General features: G+C 43.1%; 1 protein-coding gene across 2 annotated transcripts in view; it reads right to left on the bottom strand.

Annotated features, from left to right (window-relative positions):
• The window catches only part of PLCL2 (phospholipase C like 2), a 191,606-nt gene that overhangs the window by 8,230 nt on the left and 163,766 nt on the right, over window positions 1–19,610 (bottom strand). For both annotated transcript variants that reach the window (XM_045503720.1, XM_045503721.1), the window contains exon 5: window positions 10,825–10,934. In XM_045503720.1, coding sequence (XP_045359676.1) covers window positions 10,825–10,934 — 110 coding nt within the window. The remainder of the gene's footprint in view (window positions 1–10,824; window positions 10,935–19,610) is intronic.

Genomic DNA, 19,610 nt, shown 5'->3' with positions numbered 1-19,610 from the left:
CTTTTATTTAGACTTAGAGCTAAAACTATAGGGATTGTACACTTCCGTTATTCTTTTTCAAAGCTTTTTATTCCAACTGTCTATTAGAGAAGAACAGAATCATCTCCTTCTGAGATGAGTGAACCAGGGTGGCCACAAAGACTCCCCCGACCTCTGCCACCAATCCGTGCAATGGCCACGTGGCTGAGAGCTGGAAGGGGCAAAAATGGCCATCTGCCGTTCCCTGGGAGTCAGCAGACACGTTTCTTCCACATTATAAGCAGGTGGATGGAAGAGGGAAAAAGAGGATACCCATACCATTTTGGGAGTCTGAAGGAGGCACAAAGGTAGTCAAAAAATTTTTAATTTAATGCAAATAAAGACATAAGCTATCAGTGTCTGGTTTGACCTCAGCGTGTCTGGGGCCCACACTGACTTCTGGGTTGTTCTGGGACTAACGGCCCCAGCCCGAGAAGCTTCATTTGGATGGCATGGACTAGGCTGCCTCCTTCCTGCTTCTTTGTCCACTCAGGAACAAAGCAGCTTCTAGGCAACTCCACCGATACCTTCCGCTCCCCCAAGACATGAAGCTAACTCTGGGATAAAGAGAGGGGGGCAGACACCTGGAGAGCGCCAAGGCCCAGCAGGAAGACAGTCTGCCACCCTGCAAGCGCCTAGCACCGGCCACCCGCTGGCCCCTTACTCAGCAATTTGCCACGCACGCGTCCTTATCTTTCTTACCACCCAGAAGGCTGCAAGAGTTTTCCTGTCCCCTCCCTCAGCATCACTCTGAGATGACAGCACAGGGACCTAGGGTTTTTCTGGCTGTCTCTTGCCAGAGAATCTAAATTGCAAAACCCTAACACAAGCTCATAATCAGGAAACATTTCTTGGAAAGAGAGTGACTAACGTATGCCGGGCACTGTATTAAGCCCTTCGCAAAGACTATCTCATGATAATCTCAGTTCTGTGAGAGCTGCTGTTACTATTCCCAATTTTGTAGACGAGGACATTGAGTTTAGAGGGATGAAGGGGCTTACCCAAGGCAGAGCCTGCACAGCAAATTACACTTGAAAACATACAACTTTCTCTCTGTGTGTTCTGTTTTCTTTTTGGATTAAGTGAACCACAGGGCCCAAGCTATACAGTTGAGCCCCACACGTTACATGTGACACTTGAAAGCAAGCAAGGTGTAATGTGCACTACATTTCTAATGTCCCCAGTACATCACCAATGGTGCAGGCAATTCCTTCTTCCTGTGCTTAGACACAAGAACAGAGATACAGATTTCCATTTGTGTTTGTTGAATGAGTAGGGAGCGAACAACACCATGGTGGGGCCACGGAAATCCTGGCCCCGGTTCTAAGCTGCCTCACTGCACTCCGAACGCTCCCCTTGAGAGGCCCGTGTGGCTGGCCAAGGCTGTAGCACATTCGTCAGAGTTAAGGAAGGCCTTCTTCCTACTGACGTCTTACTAGACCTTACACTTGAACAAAGATCCCCTGATCATCAGTCACCTGAAGTTGGAGCAACAGAGCATAGCAGCACGTGCTCGGCTGTGGGACAATAAATGCATGTTAAATGTTTCATGATTTTTTTCTGTCCTATTGGCTTCCCCTGTGCTCAGTCACATGTGTGAAGGGAGTGGAATGTGAATTGCAAGTGAATTCCTCTCTTCTCAGCAAGAAGACTGCCTTCCATCTCCCCTGACTCCATCCCAAAGGGTTTGCAGGTGCTGGCCAGGTGGAAAGGCCCTCTGAGAGTATGAAGAATGGTTCTGGGAGCAAGACTCCTAACCCTTAGTCTTCACCTTAATCCAGAGAGACATTTAAGCTGTATGAAGCAGTGTCCTGATTATGCAAGCAAAGTGGGTTCGTCCAGGACTATCCTTGCACCTCGATCCCCTCCCCGCTGCCAATATTTTGGCTATTTCATCACATTTACAGTTGTTCCTCAACTTCACAAAGGTTGTGCTCAAAGGTTTACACACACTTTAATTTAAAATTTTTAATATAAGATGCGATTTAAATTCAGAGTGGGTGTCTTTCACCTCGGAAACTATTTTACGTGTCACTCAACAAAGATGGGGGGGGGGTGCTCCCAGGCGTTCCTAGGCAGCACAGTGGAGGAGGCGTGGTGTCTAAGTTGGGCCTTGACATGGGCGGGAAACGATTTCAGCAGAGGCCAAGGGGCTGTGGAAGACGCTGCCTTCCTTCCACATGTGACTCTATGACTCCAACAAGTGATGCCTTTGGGGCCTAACCACGGCTTGGTAGCATGATTTCTATGCTACAAAGCTTTCTGAGTTCCATCTGTGGTTACATCTTCCTCTGATAATGGGAATGAGCATGGGAAAAGCTAAGTCTCACACTGGCAGTGAGAGCTGGCCCCCTACAGTGGGAGACGACCTCCCCTGACACAGAGCTGGTGGCTCACGTGGTAGAGGGGGGGTGAGGATTTCAGGAGGTGCTGTTGGAGGCTGCAGACAGTGGAAGTGAGCCATGACCTGAGCATAGAAGACAGGAGGTCAAGAGAGTGTTCCAGGCAAAGGAGCCAGGGCCAGAGGGGAGCAAGGGCAGTGTGCCCAGTGTGTAGAGAGAAGTGGAGAGCAAGGGGATGCTGAGGGATGAGCAGGGCCAGGGCCACGAACACGGAAGCTTCGAAAACGCTAGTAAAAACAGCACGCACAAGCACTTCCCTCGCACTGTTAATTTTTTAAGCACACTTTTTGCACGATTAAACGTTAGCTGAGTGATCACAAATTCCACATTAGTGGGATCCAAGGTCTGAGGTTTTACTGTGTTTTAAATGGACCAGAAAGTACAGCCTGCCTAATGACAGGCACTACCATAGTTTGGTTTTCTGAGCGATTCTGAAGAGTCTTCACATGCTAAAGAGAGGAATGGCTTCCAGCCAATTACAGATTTTCAGGAAAACAGGCAACATAATACATCACCTAGTACATAAAATAACTAAAGGATATTAACATCAATAAAGACAGGAGTTGCCCATGGGCCATCACAGCAATGTTCAGAAAAGAAACGAATGTCAGTCTTCAGTCTTCAACGTAAGTACTATACCTCAGGTAAAAACAAAATCAAGATGAATGTCTCAGCAGGTGCAAAGACTGTCTGGTTTAACTCTTTATTTTTGGCAGAAGTCTCATTTTCCTAGAGAGAACAAATCTCTAATTACTTCTAGGGCTTAGCTTTTAGTCTTGGTTTTGAGGGCGGATGGTGCGGAACAGGAAGAGCTGGCTTGGCAGCAATCCTTCTGGAAAACATCTTGGGGTTGTAACAAACTTTATTTGAGTCTGTGATATGACACAGGTGCTAGAAAATCCAGCATAATTGTGGCCTGTATTGACAGTAAGATAATTTTCAGACTGTGAAGAAAACCATGCTGACGAGTCCTACCCCGACGCCGTCAGTGCACCGTGTATCCCAAGTATGGGGATAATTCTGGCCGCCCCATCTTATGAAGGACACTGACAAACCAGAGCCGTCAGGAGACCAAGGGACCCAGTGAGGAGGGGATCAGATGCCATCTCACCCTATTATCTGCAGAGACTGAGCATGTCTGACCTGAATCAGGGAGGTCTAAGAGAAGGTAATGATAGTTCGCAAAGGTACAAAGGGATGTTGAGGAAGAGGGAATACAATAATTCTGTGCTGCTCTGAGGGTATTACTGGAACCAGCGGGTAGAAATGAAGTTACAGAGAGATAAAATTCCATATACTGTATGACAGAACAAAACTAAGATTGCATGACAGTGGAGCAGGCTGCCAATCTGGTGGGAGCAGCAGGAAGGTGGGTTTGATGACTTTATGGGGTTGTGTGGCCAAGCCTCACAGTGTATCCTATACCCTTCTAAGGGAAAATGCGTCATTGGCAGGTTCTGCCACTGTGGTAGACTATCTGCAAAGGCAGGTGCCATAATTCCTTCCATCTCTGTCCAGGCATGCTACTCCATCCACTAAGAGGCGGAGTCCACTTCCCCCTCCCTTGAATGTGGGCTGGAATTGATTTCCTTTGGTCAGTAACATGGAGGAAGTGGTCTTAAGAAGCCTGGCAGCTTCTCCTTTTGTTTTCTTGGAATCTCATAGCAATATAAGGAAGCTGGGGCTGGACTACTGAATGACGATGGGCCATGCAGAGAAAGGGAGAGATCAAGAAGAGGGGGACCCAGCCATTCTAGCCATCCCTGGTGACATGCCAGCCACGTGAGTGGAGCCTTCTTGGCTATTCCAGGCCCAGCTGACCTCCCAGCTGAACCAAACCAACACCACGGGGAGCAGAAACACCACCTGGCTGAGCACAGCTAGCCCACAGAATCATGTCAAATAAGAAGCTGTTGTTTTAAGCCACTAGTTTTGTCATGGTTTGTTCTATGGCAACAGAGAACTGAAATAGCCAGTCAAGGCGGCCGTATTTTGTGCTATGTGACAGTGCCTCTCTGAGCACAGTGGATTGAAGCAGGTAGAGAACCTGATCCAAGGAGAACTTAATACGAGAGGAGGCTTATACCTTTAGGACCGCAGGTCTGGATGTGAAAGGAAAGGGTAGGCCCAGCCGATCAGATTTCCTCTCCTTGGAATTTGAACTAGGAAATACAAACAGATTGAGAACTTGGAATAAAACCTTCTAAGGTACAGTCGGGGCCAAACCAAGACCACAGTAAGTCATAGGGCAACAGAAACATGAGTGAGCAGAGGGAGAAGGACAGAGAGAGGACCATCGGCCCCTGGGGAAGAGCTGCCCCGGGTGCTGCTGGGCTTCCTGGCTGCCCTTTACTCCTGTGAGGCTGGAGCACGGCTTCCGGTCCCAGAGCTCCCTGTCCTTTCACAGTCCTCCCCGAGGCCAGCACCTCTCGCCCCTCCTCTGTGAGCTGGCCTGTAGGAGTTCTGCTCTTACAACCAAAACAGAGCAATTAAAGAAGGGCTCTTCTACCATGAGATTCTACCACCTTAGAAGCAATAAAAATTATCACCAGTACAGTGAGCGTTTAGCAAATGAAAAATAAAGGGAGAGAAACCTCTTAATTAAGCTGGTGGGCGGAAAATATTAACAGGATATCCTTCCCACATTTCTGGTGAAATGAGCAAAAAATAGTAAAATTGGCAAACACACACACACACACGCGCGCACGCGCACACACACACATACAACACAAGCAACAAACAAACAAAGGGGTATGACATAATTTAACAAACTTCTGAAACTCACAGAATTCATACTGGCAATTCTTAGAAGTCCTGAAACTTTTAAGAGCCCAGTCAAACTGCAAAGACACAAACTGAGTGCCCTTTTCTTTTATTTCTTAAAAAAATTTTTTTTTCATGTTTATTTATTTTTGAGAGAGAGAGAGAGAGACAGAGCACAAGTGGGGGAGGGGCAGAGGCAGAGACACAGAATCCAAAACGGGCTCCAGGCTCCAAGCTGTCAGCACAGAGCTCAACTCGGGGCTCGAACCTGGGAATGGCGAGACCATGACCTGAGCTGAAGTCAGCCACTTAACCAACTGAGCTGCCCAGGTGCCCAGTCCTTTTTGTTTACTTCTGCTTGATGCAACAGAAAAGGTGATGGGACAGAGGGTGAGAAGAAAGAGGTAACGCAGGACAAGTGAGGAATCGGACTGACACACACAGAAAACTGGACACAGTATATTGAACAATGATGTTCTGACAGTGCAACACAGTGTGCCCTGATGGAAGAGATACAAACGGGGGTCCAGCTCCCTGTGTGGAGGGGTTCCAGGCTGCAGTGCAGGAAGGCAGAGCCTGGCGGCCCCACCAAGCCAAGGGGATGGGGTTTGGGGTTCAGGGAGGCTAAACAGCTGGGATGTACAGGGTGGAGCAGTGGGGCTCTTAAACAGCTACTGTCAATATCTGGTTCGGGAAGACGAAGCGTATGATGAGCACCAAAAGGAGAGGAGTGGGAAGCTGGATGGGATTAACGGCAGAGTAGGCACTGTAGAAGATACAGCAATATTGGTTGAAGATGTAGAAACAATGGGAACTATTTTTTAAGAAAAGAAAAGAAAAAAGACCTAAAAAGAAATGAATAGTGGATCTGTCACTTTTGGTAAAATATCAAGCAGTATACATGTATAATAGGAGTTACAGAAGGAAGAGAGAAAGGGTAAGACTGAAAAAAAGATTTAAAGAAAAAATGACTAAAAAATTTTCCAAATTTGATGGAAATTTCCACATATAGAAGAATCTTATTCTTTCACATATAGAAGCATCTCAACAAACCCTAAGCAGAAGAAACATGAAGAAAACCAGACGGAGGCCCATCATAATTCTTCTCAAAGTCTAAGAAAAAGAGAGAGAAAAATCTAAACAAAAGATGCCCAACCTCTCCGCATTTACTAGGCTGGCTAAACTGACAATAGCAAATGTTGACATGGATGTAGACTAATGGGAACTCTCAGAACACTGTTGGGGGGAGTGCCAAATGGGACAGTTTAGAAAGCAGCTTGGCAATTTCTTATAAAGTCTGGCACGCACTTACCATATGATCCAGTAACTGCACTCACAGGTGTTTAGCCAGTAAAATAAGAGTATGTCCACACAAAGACCTGCATGTGAGAGTTCACTGCAGCTCTACTCAAAACAGTTAGAGGCTGGAAACGGCCCAAACGTACATCAACAGTGAATGTATACACAAAGAGTAACACACCCATAAAATAGAATGTTATTCATCAAAAAAAAAAAAAAAAAAAAAAGGAATGGATTGCTGAAACACACCTTACCTTGGATGCATATCAAAAGCATTATGTTACACGAAAGAGGCCAGGCATGAAGACTACATACTACATAACTCCCATTTATACAACAATCTGGAGCAGGTGAAACTATAGACAGAAATCAGGTCAGTGGTTGGTGAGGGAGGGAGTTTTCTGCAAAGGGGCATGAGGGGATTTTGGGGATGATGGAAATGCTCTGTCATCATTGTGGTGGGGTTGCATGACAATATACATTTATCAAAATTTGTTGAGTTGTGCAGTTCAAAAGGGGGAATTTTATCTTATGTAAATTGTACCTCGATAAAGTTGATCAAGAAAAGGGAAGGATGCTGACTATCTAAGGGAAGTGAGGTCTTGAGGGCAGGCTTCTGAATTAAAGAGCAATCAGAAACCTGTGGAAATGGATTACACCCTCTCCCAATTATGCAGCAGAGACCGTAGAACGTGACATTTACAAACTCTGAGAAAGCTGGGTCCAAGAATCCAAAGACTGTCGATGACCCCAGCTGAGATTTATCTCTTCTCTGCCCTTTCCTCAGGCTATGGATGGTGGTGACAGTAAGCTAATTTAAATATTGAACTTATACCAAACAACATGGTAATCATAGTCTTGGGGCCAAATGGGAATATTTAAAACTGGAAAATGGAAAAATAACAGCATGCCTAAGTCCTCACCTAGAAATATTAGTGGGTAGATACTCTCATCTTTCATAGCAGAAGGTCAACCAACCGACCTCATAATTGAAATGTGTAGCTTAAAAAAAAAACAAAAACCCGACAAAATGACTCCTACTAACATTTTTCATAATCTTTTTTCTTAACCTCAGAGATATTTCATAGGAAATAAATATCTCTCACAGTAAAACTTGTTAGTAATTCATTTAGCTTCTTTTCTTCTGTTAAATAAAGAAAAGTGAAACTCAGTACTTTTTAAAAAAATTTCAAAAGAGCAGTTACAGTAGGATCCTATCTACTGGCGTACCTTATTTCATAATACGTGAGACAGTAGCTCTTGTCAGATGTACCACTAAGAAAGAAAATCACTGCCAATTTAACTAGGATGCAATGCACGGATGCCATGGACTAGAAGATACATACCAATTTCAATGATTTTTGATCTCGAAAATAAAAAAAGAAGGATGACTCAGAATCAATAAAATGTATCTCCATCCATCCATATGCAAATAAAATGGTTGCTAAAATAAGGTCACCTACATTTAGTAATAGCTATTTCTCAGAGGGTTTGGAGTCATTTTAAAACTTCTATCTTTTCTACATTAAAAAAGTTCTGTATAATGAAGATGCATTTACAAAAACAAATGAATGATTTTTATTCAAAATAAAAAATGATTGGAAGTAAATGTGCCAAGGTGTCAACAGTAGATATCTCTGGGTGTGGTGATGACAGCTGACATTTCTTCTTTGTTCATTTCTGTATTCTAAAGCAATTCTGAAAATTGAAAAACTAAACAAAGGAAGACAAAAAACCCATAAAAATAGGGATGAACGTCCTTAGATGAAAAGAATTTATGGCAGGACCAAGCATTCCTGCTTTGCCCCGATTTTCACATGAAAGTCCTATGTCCCAGGATGCCTTGTCGCCCTGCCTACCTTCTTGTTCAAATTAGTGGTTGAAGGTGCTTTGGATTTCATTCCAGAGCAGAGGTATTCCATTTTTCTAGGGTGCCTCAGAATCAGCCCAAGGAACTTGTTAAACAAGCACATTCCTGCACTCTACCTCTAGAGATTCTGATCCAGGTTCTGAGGGGGAGCTCAGGAGACTACATTTAAGCACCCGAGGAAATTCCTGTCGGGCCTCACAGCCGCAGGGCTCCTTCAGCATGTCTTCTTGTCATCTTTCTCCTTTTCTCTCCCTAACCAGTATCATCTGAAACCTTCCCCAAGCTTCTGTGCCCCCCAGGAGGGCACTGCGGCCTCTCGCCCACCACACATAGCCCTGGAGGGCTGCCACCTCACCAAGCTCACAACAAAAAACACACGGTCAGAGGAACCCAAAGGATCCGATTCCCTCCTGTCAGGAAAAGGCTAGTAGCTCAACTCAGACCCAAACTCAAGTCCAAGGGGGCACTGACTCCCCTAAACAAAGTTAAAACTTGTAAAACATCCAGGAATGGAAAAAGCCCTTCCATTATACGGAAGTGACACACAGATCTCTCCAGTTCTTCCCTGTTCCTCGCCCAGGTTCTACCACATTCGAACACCATCTACAGCAAATATGCTGGAAATTTTTAAAAGATCGATTACCCTGTCCTACACATTACTTTCCATATGAACATAAGTCTGAGGTGTTAATTCTCTCTCCTGGACATAATTCCAAAGAAAATAGTTCTCCTCAGTGTAGCTATTTGGTTCAATTACTGATTTCTAAAATCTGGTGTATTACTTTATGTCGGCTGTTTCTCATTAATATGTGTGCCCAGCTCCCATTTTCCATGGCTCTTAGCCAAGGGCATCTCAGACTTTCATGTGCATGAGAACCCCTTGGGATCTTGTAAAAATACAGATCTGTAGATGTGCAATCAGGAGATCTGGGGTGGGTCCTGGGAGTCTGCATTTTGAACAAGCTCCCAGGTGATACCGAGGTTTCTGGTTCCTAGACCACAAACGAGTAGCTAGGACACTTGACAGGTGGGAGTTTGGTCCCTAAGTCTGTTTTTGCCTATAATAAAGTAAAAGAAAATGAGCATTTGGTCTGTCACGGGGCTTAAACAATTGTGCTACTTTTCCCTTGAGATTTGCAGGAAATCTGTAGTGTACCCACACCTCTGGGTGGGAGTGAGTCAGCAAGTTATAAAGCCAAATTCCTTTTCATTGTAAATTCTTATATCTGCTTTTTACTTAACTGCAAGCTATCAAAATTAACTTCTAAGCAGAAGATTGAGAGATTACAAAAAAAAAAAAAGCACATGTGAAGGATGGGAAGTATTTTAAGAAGTCAAGAAAATTATTTTAATTATAAAAATGAGTAGAGGTTTAACGTGAGAAAATGCAAGTTGGCTAGTTTTGCAAGGGTGACTTTTTATTAAATCAGAAAACTGTTGTCAGCTGCAGGAATGAATCTTTTAACTTCAGGGGAAACAAGGAAATTAAAAGGGGCAGCTGTGATAACGTCTTTACAGTTTTGACTTCAAGGGAGCACAAAGTTAGAAGGGTGAATACCAGAGAATGCTTTTACATTTAGCTATCCAAGATCCAGAGTGAAATAATGTGTCTGTGTTATGATTATCAAGCTCCCAAACACAGAGGAGAAGAAAAGTAAAGACCACTGAGACAAAATTCAAAAAAGTTCCAATGTCCTATTATGCCCAGCATAGAGAAAAAGACAGGGAAAATGTACAGGAAAAAGGCCAGTGGCAATTGCCTCTGAACGGTGGGAGTATGTTCATCTTGGCTTGTTTTTATTTTGACAGTTTCAACAATGATAATGTACTAATTTTATAATAAAAAATAATGTAAAATTTTTAAATGGTCACGTTGAGTTAGGAAGGAAGGAAGGAAGGAAGGAAGGAAGGAAGGAAGGAAGGAAGGAAGGAAGGAAGGAAGGAAAACAGATTGATACAGACGGCTTCTCCCTTGAAGGAAAATTTCTTTCAAATGGCAATTCCTTTACATATTTCTTTTAATTATGCCCCACACAATTCTTTCCTCTTTTTGTCCTGGGATCATATTAATATTAAGGCTGTGATTATACTTGAAAGTGTTACATGGCATTTGAGTCATTAGAATCTAAATTCCCAATCATTCCTCTGTAATCATATTTTCTATTTCACATATAGCAACTGACATGTATAAACTTGACAATGCTTCAAGGACAGAACTCAAGGTCCTTTCCCTTCCTATCAGAATCCACAACGTGCCAGCCATGACAGTCCCATGTTCTCTCTCCGAGCAGCACTGGCCAGCTGTCATGCCTGTAGGCTCTCCAGAGGGCCGAGTTCTCCCTGGATTGCTGTGACCGTGCTATGGCCTCAGTGGCTGATACTGCCCAATGCAGGACATGCTACACTGAAAGGAAGAAACATGCTGAGAAAGACTGCAAAATCACCAGCATCAGAAACAGCTTGGCCACGTACCTTTAGGATGGTGATATTCCAGGTAAAGCTCTCCACTGCTTTTTGTAGTTTTCGTTCCTTCAAACCTTCCTTGGTGCCGATGCTGTGCAAATGTTCATGGAATTCCATGGCTGAAAGAAACAGAGTAGTTTACTTCCCCATCCAACCCGTGGGGAGGAGCTGGCAACATTTATTTTCCCAATCTCTAGTGAAAGAATTCCGATCCCCAGTGGATTTTCATAAACGTGCCTATTTAAGAATGTGATCATTGGGTCGTCTGGGTGGCTCAGTTGGTTAAACGTCTGGCTCTTGATCTCAGCTCAGGTCATGATCTCAAAGTTCTTGAGTTCGAGCCCCACATCAGGCTCTGTGCTGATGGTGCAGAGCCTGCTTGGGATCCTCTCTCTCCCTCTCTCTGCCTCTCCCCTGCTTGTGCTCTCTCTTTCTCTAAATGAAATATAAATAAACTAACAAAAAAAATTAAAAAAAAAAAAGGAATGTGATAGAGGGGAAACACTGAAAAAAACTCATGGTCTTAAACAAGGCAGAAGGCACCTTAGAGGTCAGCAACAGTCATTCTTCATGGTTTTGAAGGGGGAACGGGGCACATATGATTATTCTCAGTCCCATTTTAGAGATGAGGAATCTGAGGTTCAGCAAAGGTGAGAGATGGAAGGCTGTGGAGGTAGCAAGAGGGAGAGCACCAGAGGCCAGGTATTTGGAGCCTCAGAGTGCAGATTTAAGCTCTGCTGAGGACACAAAGTTGGCAGCCGGAGATGAAACGAATACAAAGTAATGTATTTCCGTCAACAGTGAGTCAATCTGAGGTCAGTTACCAAGCCTATTGTAAAAGGGAGAAGATGGGGAGAAAGACCCTGACCTCTAACTCTACATTTACATTATGACTCTTTAACATAATTGACATAATCAAATGAATACCCCCTACTGCCATTCAAAATAGTGTCAGAGGCTCCCTATGCAGCAACAATGCAATAATGCAGGAATAGTATGATGGTGTCTTTGCTGGCTTAATATCATTACAACTCATGGAATTTTACATAGTAATCTGCAGTCCATTATCCCACCTCTGGCCAATGGGGACCCTTCAGACTGGTACCTATGTCCTTTTGAAATGACTAATTAGCCTTTTGGCACAAGATGTTCTAGACTTTACCAAATACATTTTCCACCTCAGACCTAGAGCCAGGCATTTCTCCAAGGACCTCTAGATACTTTTAGTTGGAATGATACTTAAAGACCACAATCTGGGTATTAGGAGTGCCCATTTTTACTGAGTTTTCATTGTTTTCTAGGTCTTTTCATTGGACTGATCTCAGACACCTTTTTTAAAAAAAAAAAAAAAAAAAAAAGAAGAGGGAAGAATAAGATCCTGCTAATACTTTTAATTCAAATATAAGTGTATGAGGTTTTTACATATTTTTAAAAATTTGATGCTTCTGTTGTATCTCCTAGGTGGAAAACCCTAATTTCTAACCACATCAACAGAACTCTTAACAGTAAAACCAGCATTTGCTGGGGGAGGGGTCCTCAGGGAGTACCTCACTGAGAATGTACAGTAAGAATATTGTGTCCTAAGGTTAGTCAGAATAATTCTTTTCTCCACGTCGTTATGTGACTAACAAACTCGAGTTAGGTTCATTTGGCTTTTGTATTTTTCATTCTCTGTGTGTGTGGTAGGGCAGTGCTTTTTTGGATGTAATTTGTTTTATGATTACGTCAAACCTACATGATTCCAGGGGTGCCTCGGTGGCTTAGTCAGTTAAGCATCCAACTCTTGACTTCAGCTCAGGTCATGATCTCATGGTTTGTGAATTTGAGCCCTGCATCAGTCTCACTGCTGTCAGTGCAGAGCCTGCTTTGGATCCTCTGTCTCCCTCTCTCTGTCCCTCCCCTGCTCACTCGCAGGCACTCCCTCTCTCAAAAATAAATAAACATTAATAAAAATTAAAAAGACTACATGATTCCAAAGTCAAACCTCGTATCAAAGAGCTCAGGTAAGTCTGGCTTCCTTCTGGTGTCCTGTACCCTGATCCCTCCCTCCCCCTCCACATTTTTTGGCAGTTTTTAATATACCCTTCTCCTGTCATTGTTCCCCTTGAAAATACAAGCAACTGTGTGCACGTATCCACAGCCTTTCCTTTCTCGCACAAGAAATTTCTGTACTTGGTTTTGTTTTCTGTACACTGTTCAGAAGGACACTGTTCTACATCTTGGTTTTTGTTTTTTTCCTCATGTAAGTACAGAGTGGAGATCACTCTGTGTCCATGTGTACAGCTCATCTTCACTCTTTTTTCTTAACAGCTACATGGACTCCTTGAGGGGATGAACCAGCATTTACTTCACCAGTCCCCTACCGCCAGACATTGGGTTGTTTTGAAAGCATTTGTTGTTACAAATGATGTGGAGGAGCAGTCATAATCTGTACAAGGCATTTCCTCTCTTCCTTTGTGCATGGTTACTGTTCAGTTGGGCATTCCAATTGCTAACACCCTTCCTATGCAACACCATTTCAAAGAACTCTTTATACTGTGATTGACAGCAACTTTATTTCTTAGTGTCTTTAAACAGGAAGCAAAAGCTGACACATAGGATAAATACGGTAAGCTGCCAATTTTTTATTAGTCTTTTTTCTTTTTGTCCCCCTCACCGAATAGGAACAACAGCTGTAATTCCTATCCTGCTAATAAGGCTTAAGAACATAACTGGTTTCAAGACAGAACAGTAAAATTCATTACATCGTCTAGGAAACTACCACACTGACCTCTCTCCTTTTCTCCAACTTCTCTTTGCCATGATGGTACCTGAGAACATCCCGACTTGATTAACTAAACCCCCTCCACCATAATGCTGGTGACCTGGCTCACACAGCAGGCTGCATCCCCTATACCTAATTCTGACTTCTACTGAATGTGCTTGGCGGAACATACTGCAAAAAACAAACAAAAAACACAAAAAAGCAACCATGAATAGGATACAATCTTGTTCTAAAACCCAGGATTTTTGCCAGAGCATTGAACTGTGCCCGCATGTTTTTCTTTTTCCCTGGGACACCCCTTGGAGAGTGCGATGATGACTACCACCCACTTCTTAGAACATGGCCAGGTGAAGCCTGAGCGGTGAGACCTTGATGTGCTGGCTTTTCCGCTAATATTTAATACTGGACTTTGTCAAGACCTAGATTTTAGGACATGAGTCATCAATACTCGCCATGTTTCTAGACTAGCCTTCAGGAGGCACTAGAGCCTTATAAGCATCATTGAGGCATGGCAGAGAGAATTCATGACTGGAATGCAGGAAAGAGAAGAGACACAACAGAAGTGATGAGGGAGCAACTCTCTGTAAACAAGAAGGTAAGGGAATGCTGAGCTTAGACAAACGTCTACCCGAAATTCTAAGACGGTTTCTGAAGGTTCAGAAGAATGCAGGGCCAGAGGCAGTAAAAGCATAGGCTGTCTTGAGAAGGACTGAGGACTCAAGGAAGAAACAGTCAAAATAATAAAAGATGATACTGACAAGGAAGAAACAGGGAAACATTTACAGAACTAAAGGTAGTTAAGTACATGCCTGCTGTCTAAAAAGTTCACATTTCATTGAAAAGTGAGACTATACAGCTCCCTCTTCTCTCTCCCCTCTGGAAATATCAACAGTCCAATAAAAGTCCATAAGGAACTGTATTATTAATGAAGTTCTTTTAAAAATGTGCACAAGAAAGGTGATTAAGTTGAAACTGGAAAAATTATGTTAAAAATCTAAAACCTGGCAAAAAGAAAAAAATATATATACAAAACTTGAAGCTTTAAAAAGCGACCAAGAGTATCAGTCCCACCGTTACTTATTTCATTATTTGAAATACTGATTCATTATATATTTGCTGCATCACACAATGGTTTCTTTAAAAAGTCTTCTGATATTCATAACTTATAGACTGATCTTTGCAAACATTCTGCTAATCCACTGATTCAAAGCATATGTTGATTTTATTTAAGGAAATCAAAGGATTCTGACCTTGGCCCATACAACATGACTGTACCCTCCACTGCTTCCCTGTGACGTGCAAAGCCCAGAGCACGGACTAAGGGCACACAACTGAGAGAAACAAAAGGCATCTGTCCAGGTGCTTTACGAACATTATATAGGAAACTTGGAGAGGCTATATAGCACTTTCCTAAGGAAATGGGAAAGAAGAATTTGAATACTGGTTTGTCTTCCAACTACCATGAGTTATTTCCAATCAAGAGTCCCTACTCTTGACATGAGCTCAGGCTACGGTTACGTGTACCCAATAATTACTCCGTGAGGTAGAGCACTGTAAGGGCTGATGCACATGCACTGACCTAGTTCTAAGGGAATACAGAGGGAGAGCAAATGAGATTATGCATTTGAAGTGGGTCAGTCCATATATAACAAGGAAATCTAATTATATTAGATGCAAACTGCATTTAATCCCTTGATATTAAATTATCAGGAAATCTATTTTACCATGTCACAGGAGGTCTTTTAGTTCTTTACATCAACATTGAGTGTAAAGAACTTGTCTGGGTTAGATGTTAAGTAACTTTCTCCCTATTTTCCAAATTATTTTCAGCAAAGAAACATTAGCCCAATGACAAAGTCTCTTATTGAGAAACATAAAAGCACTATCTCTTCTCCATCTGGAAGTTGTACCATTCTGTCTAAAGAGCAGAGTGAGACTTAAAGTCATCGGTGAAAATCAAATAAGCCAAACTTTTAAGACTAATTTACCACCTCTCCCACTCCCGCCCCCAACCCCCACAAGGAAGTTAAGTTGTTTTTGTTTTAAAACTCCCTTTCTAGAGGCGCCTGAGTGGCTCAGTCAGTTAAACCTCTGACTTTGGCTCAGGTCATGATCTCACGGTTTGTGGGTTCAGCCTGCGTCAGACTCTGTGCTGACAGCTCAGAGCCTGGAGCCTGCTTCGAATTCTGTGTCTCCCTCCCTCTCTGCCTCTCTCTCTCTCTCTCAAAAATGAACAAATATTTAAAAAAAGTAAAACTCCTTTTCTTTAATTATAGTTTGAGGGGAGTTGGGGTAGGAGCTAGAGGCAGGTGGTGGAGATTGGGAGCTCCCACTATGGGAGTGAAGACAGGATGTTAAGGAGGTGTGGAGAAGAGCCCTGGGTAGGCAAAGAGCTGGTGTGTATGTGTGACTGCAGTTGGATGGAGCCGGGCAGAGGACACTTTCACAGTAATCTGGAGAATGGGCGGCCTCCATTGTTAGAGAGACTGTGATGAGAGGTAGAGGGGATTCTGTAAGAGAATCTCAGGGCAGGCTTCACAGAGCAGTCACGTACATGCTAGGGAGCGGGTCCCAAACTTCAGTACAACGCAGTCACCAGAGGTGCGTGTTTAAAATGCAGAGTCTCGGGGCGCCTGGGTGGCTCAGTCGGTTAAGCGGCCGACTTCGGGTCAGGTCACGATCTCGTGGTCCGTGAGTTCGAGCCCCGTGTCAGGCTCTGGGCTGATGGCTCAGAGCCTGGAGCCTGCTTCGGATTCTGTGTCTCCCTCTCTCTGACCCTCCCCCGTTCATGCTCTGTCTCTCCCTGTCTCAAAAATAAATAAAACGTTAAAAAAAATTTTTTTTAAATAAATAAATAAAACGCAGAGTCTCTGCATCTCCCCCAGGATCCTAGTCAGAAGGTCTGGGGTAGGCCCAGACCCAGACGTTCTTAGCAAGTACCCCAGAAGATTTCCATGCAAGAGGGCTGGCGATGGGGCATCTAGGTGGCTCAGTGGGTTGAGTGTCCATCTCGTGATTTTGGCTCCGGTCGTGATCTCACGGTTCGAGAGTTTAAGCCCTGCTTTTGGCTCTGTGTTGACAGCATGGAGCCTGCTTGAGATCCTCTCTCTCTGCCCTTCCCCCACTTGCATGCATGCACTCTCTCTCTCTCAAAATAAATAAGGAAACGTTTTTTAAAAATTGAAATTTAAATTAAAAAAAAAAAGAAGAGGGCTGGAGATCACTGCAAGGAAAACCAGGTTCGGAGGAGAGGGACATCTCTCCTCCACTGAGACTCTGCAGGTCATGATGAAGACAGACACACGTGCAGCAGATGTTCGAGGGCATTTCAGAAAATTTAACAACTGTGATACTGCTGACTCCATCTATCCTGAAGGAAGGAAGAGGGGGAGGGAGGGCGGAGGGCACATGAGAGATGTGGCAGGCACCACAGTCAAGACTCTCCCTTTTTTTTCTTCTCTTTTTTTAACAACTGGTCCAGCCATTTTTTTTTTTTTTTTTGTAATGACTGCATATAAAAGGTCTCATCATTTTAGATAATGGAAGTAATTCTTGAGGCTCCAAGTAACAACACTAATCGGTCAGAGAATAACATTTATTGATTACAAACCAAGTGTAAGTCATTTGACTATATGCTGTGTTGAGCCCTATTAAAACCCATTACTTAAATCTGTAAACCCATTACTGATCGTTCTGTAAAAAACTACAGATTTCTACAAATATGTGGAGTAAACTGAGGGAAGGGAACTAGTGCTTATATTGTCAACTCATTGATAGCTCTTTCATAAAGAAGTGTTGACAGTTTTGTTCTGGAACACAATGGCTGAGTTCAGCTGCATCACTATAGCAAAAGGGACAACGGCATCAAAATGATGTGAGAACACATAACAATCGTTGCTTTGTAAATCAGTGCCAAAATAAAGTCTGTAGGAACACCATCAGGGTAGGATTTCTGTACTAGGGAATACACCCTGGGCACAGGAAATTTAGTAGGCATATCAGGTCTACGTATTAGATTGTAAAATTTTACAGAACAAGTTACAAACAACTGGTAATTTAAGACTAGATTGTTTAATCTTACAAAATAAACTAAAAATACAAAAAATCAAAGAAATTAAAATTTCCGAAAACATGAGGAAGTCCATTCTGTGTTCTCACTTAAGCGACTGGATAGTAAATGAGAAGATAATAGATACGTCCCACGGTAGAGCTGACTGCCCTCAAACCTACTATAAAATTGTGAACAATTACACTGGAAAGTTACGTAACAAGGTGGACAGGGAGTCCTTCATCATCTCCTGTTCTTTATCTCGGCTAGCCTTAGTGTTCTAAATGAAGTAATAAGAACGCTGGACTCTGGTCAGAGAGAGGCTATCTGCTCAACTGTGCTCCACAGACATGTACCAGACAGAGCCCGGGACGCAGAACATGCCAGCAGCCAGCGCAGCTCAACTGCATCCGAGGGTGCGGGCTGGGTCTCAGGCTGCCTGCACCAACTATGACCTTGTTTAGAAACAAGACCTGGCCACTTCCCGTAGCTGTTCTACCTACAGAGTTTACTTCTATGTCCTGCCTTATTAACTACACTATTAGCCAAACTGACATGCAATTATACAAAGTAAACAGTCAATATATTTGTATGTTCCTTGTTTACCAATTAGCAGTGTCTTTTACCTGCCTGTCCATGTTACTGGTATTTTAGAGTGAAAGTCCCTCCACTCTGGGGAGGGCACTGCTCATTTACATAGGTGGAGTGCTTAGAAGCAGCCCTCACAGCAGGCTTTTGGCTTCAGTGGAGAAGCCTTCATGATTTCTTAGAAAGGATAAGAAGATGTATGAGAAACACCCAAACCAGCTTCAGCTGTCATTCCCTCAGTAGACACCACCACTGAGGGCTATCCCCATGCACAGCCCTATCAGGGCTGGGGGAAGATGTGCCCCAAGCCGGCTTTCTGTGGAAACTGTGCCTTTACCTGGGGCATTAGGGGCTGAAATAGACGGCTTTCCAGCTCCAAAACACAGTATGTCTCATTGATGAACTGTAGGTAAAACAAAACAAACAAACAAAAAACAAAAACAAAACTGTAGCTTCTGAAAATAATTGGAATTTTATTGATCCTGAAAAAATTTCTTTTGTGACTATCTGCAAAATCAATATTTGGAGATTTCTGAACTGCAGATTTAAGACAAGAGAGTTTGCGGATTTAAGACCAGAGAGTTCTAATAATCTTACAAAACACGGCCCTCAGCTTCTGCGGCCTGAGCATTGCTGGTGGACTTCGCTCCCAGGCAGGCACAGGTCACAGGTTCTTGATTGCCTCGCTACCGCTGCTTAGTGACAAGAATTCCCACTGTGAAAACAATCTTCAGGTTCAAAAACAGAAACAAGGCCAATAATAATGAGGGAATAAGAAGTGGCCTTGTTTTGTTTTGTTTTGTTTTGGGAACAAATTGTATTTCTCTGTATGTTTCCAGTATTTGCCAAATACTCTGCCACCATTTTTATCATCAATTTGTATATTTTAGACCCATGTGTAGTTGTTCACATTATCTTGTATTTTTTCTATTAGTAATGTCCCATTTACTCATCTGATTTACACTAAATGGCATCACAAAAGCCTCAAAGAAAGCATGGTCTGGCTAACATTTACAACATGTGGGGCACCTATTAAGGTAGGGGAAGGAGACCGGGTTCCTTGATTCTACCAGGATGTTGCCACCCAAGCAAGACAAGAGGTAACAGTGAATTCTGGCCAAAGGAAGGAGAATCTTTCTAAGTTTTAGTCAACTTCACTTGAAAACCAATACTACCTAGGTAAATCGCCCTTTGAAAAGTATGACATGCTACACAACTGCAATGGGCTACATTATTTAACAGTCAAAATACATGGTGTGTTTAAAGGCAGTAAAGTTTGAAGGCTGTGAGCATATGTTACACAAATCCGGTGAAGTACATGGAAACACAGACCAGTGCCTAGGGGACATGATGTCCAGAAAGCATCACATGGTCATATCTCATGCACAGACCTGG

This window comes from Leopardus geoffroyi, chromosome C2, assembly GCF_018350155.1.
Source record: "Leopardus geoffroyi isolate Oge1 chromosome C2, O.geoffroyi_Oge1_pat1.0, whole genome shotgun sequence".
NCBI lineage: Eukaryota > Metazoa > Chordata > Mammalia > Carnivora > Felidae > Leopardus > Leopardus geoffroyi.
The sequence above is the reverse complement of the archived record's forward strand: the minus strand, read 5'-3'. Positions and strand labels throughout refer to the sequence as shown.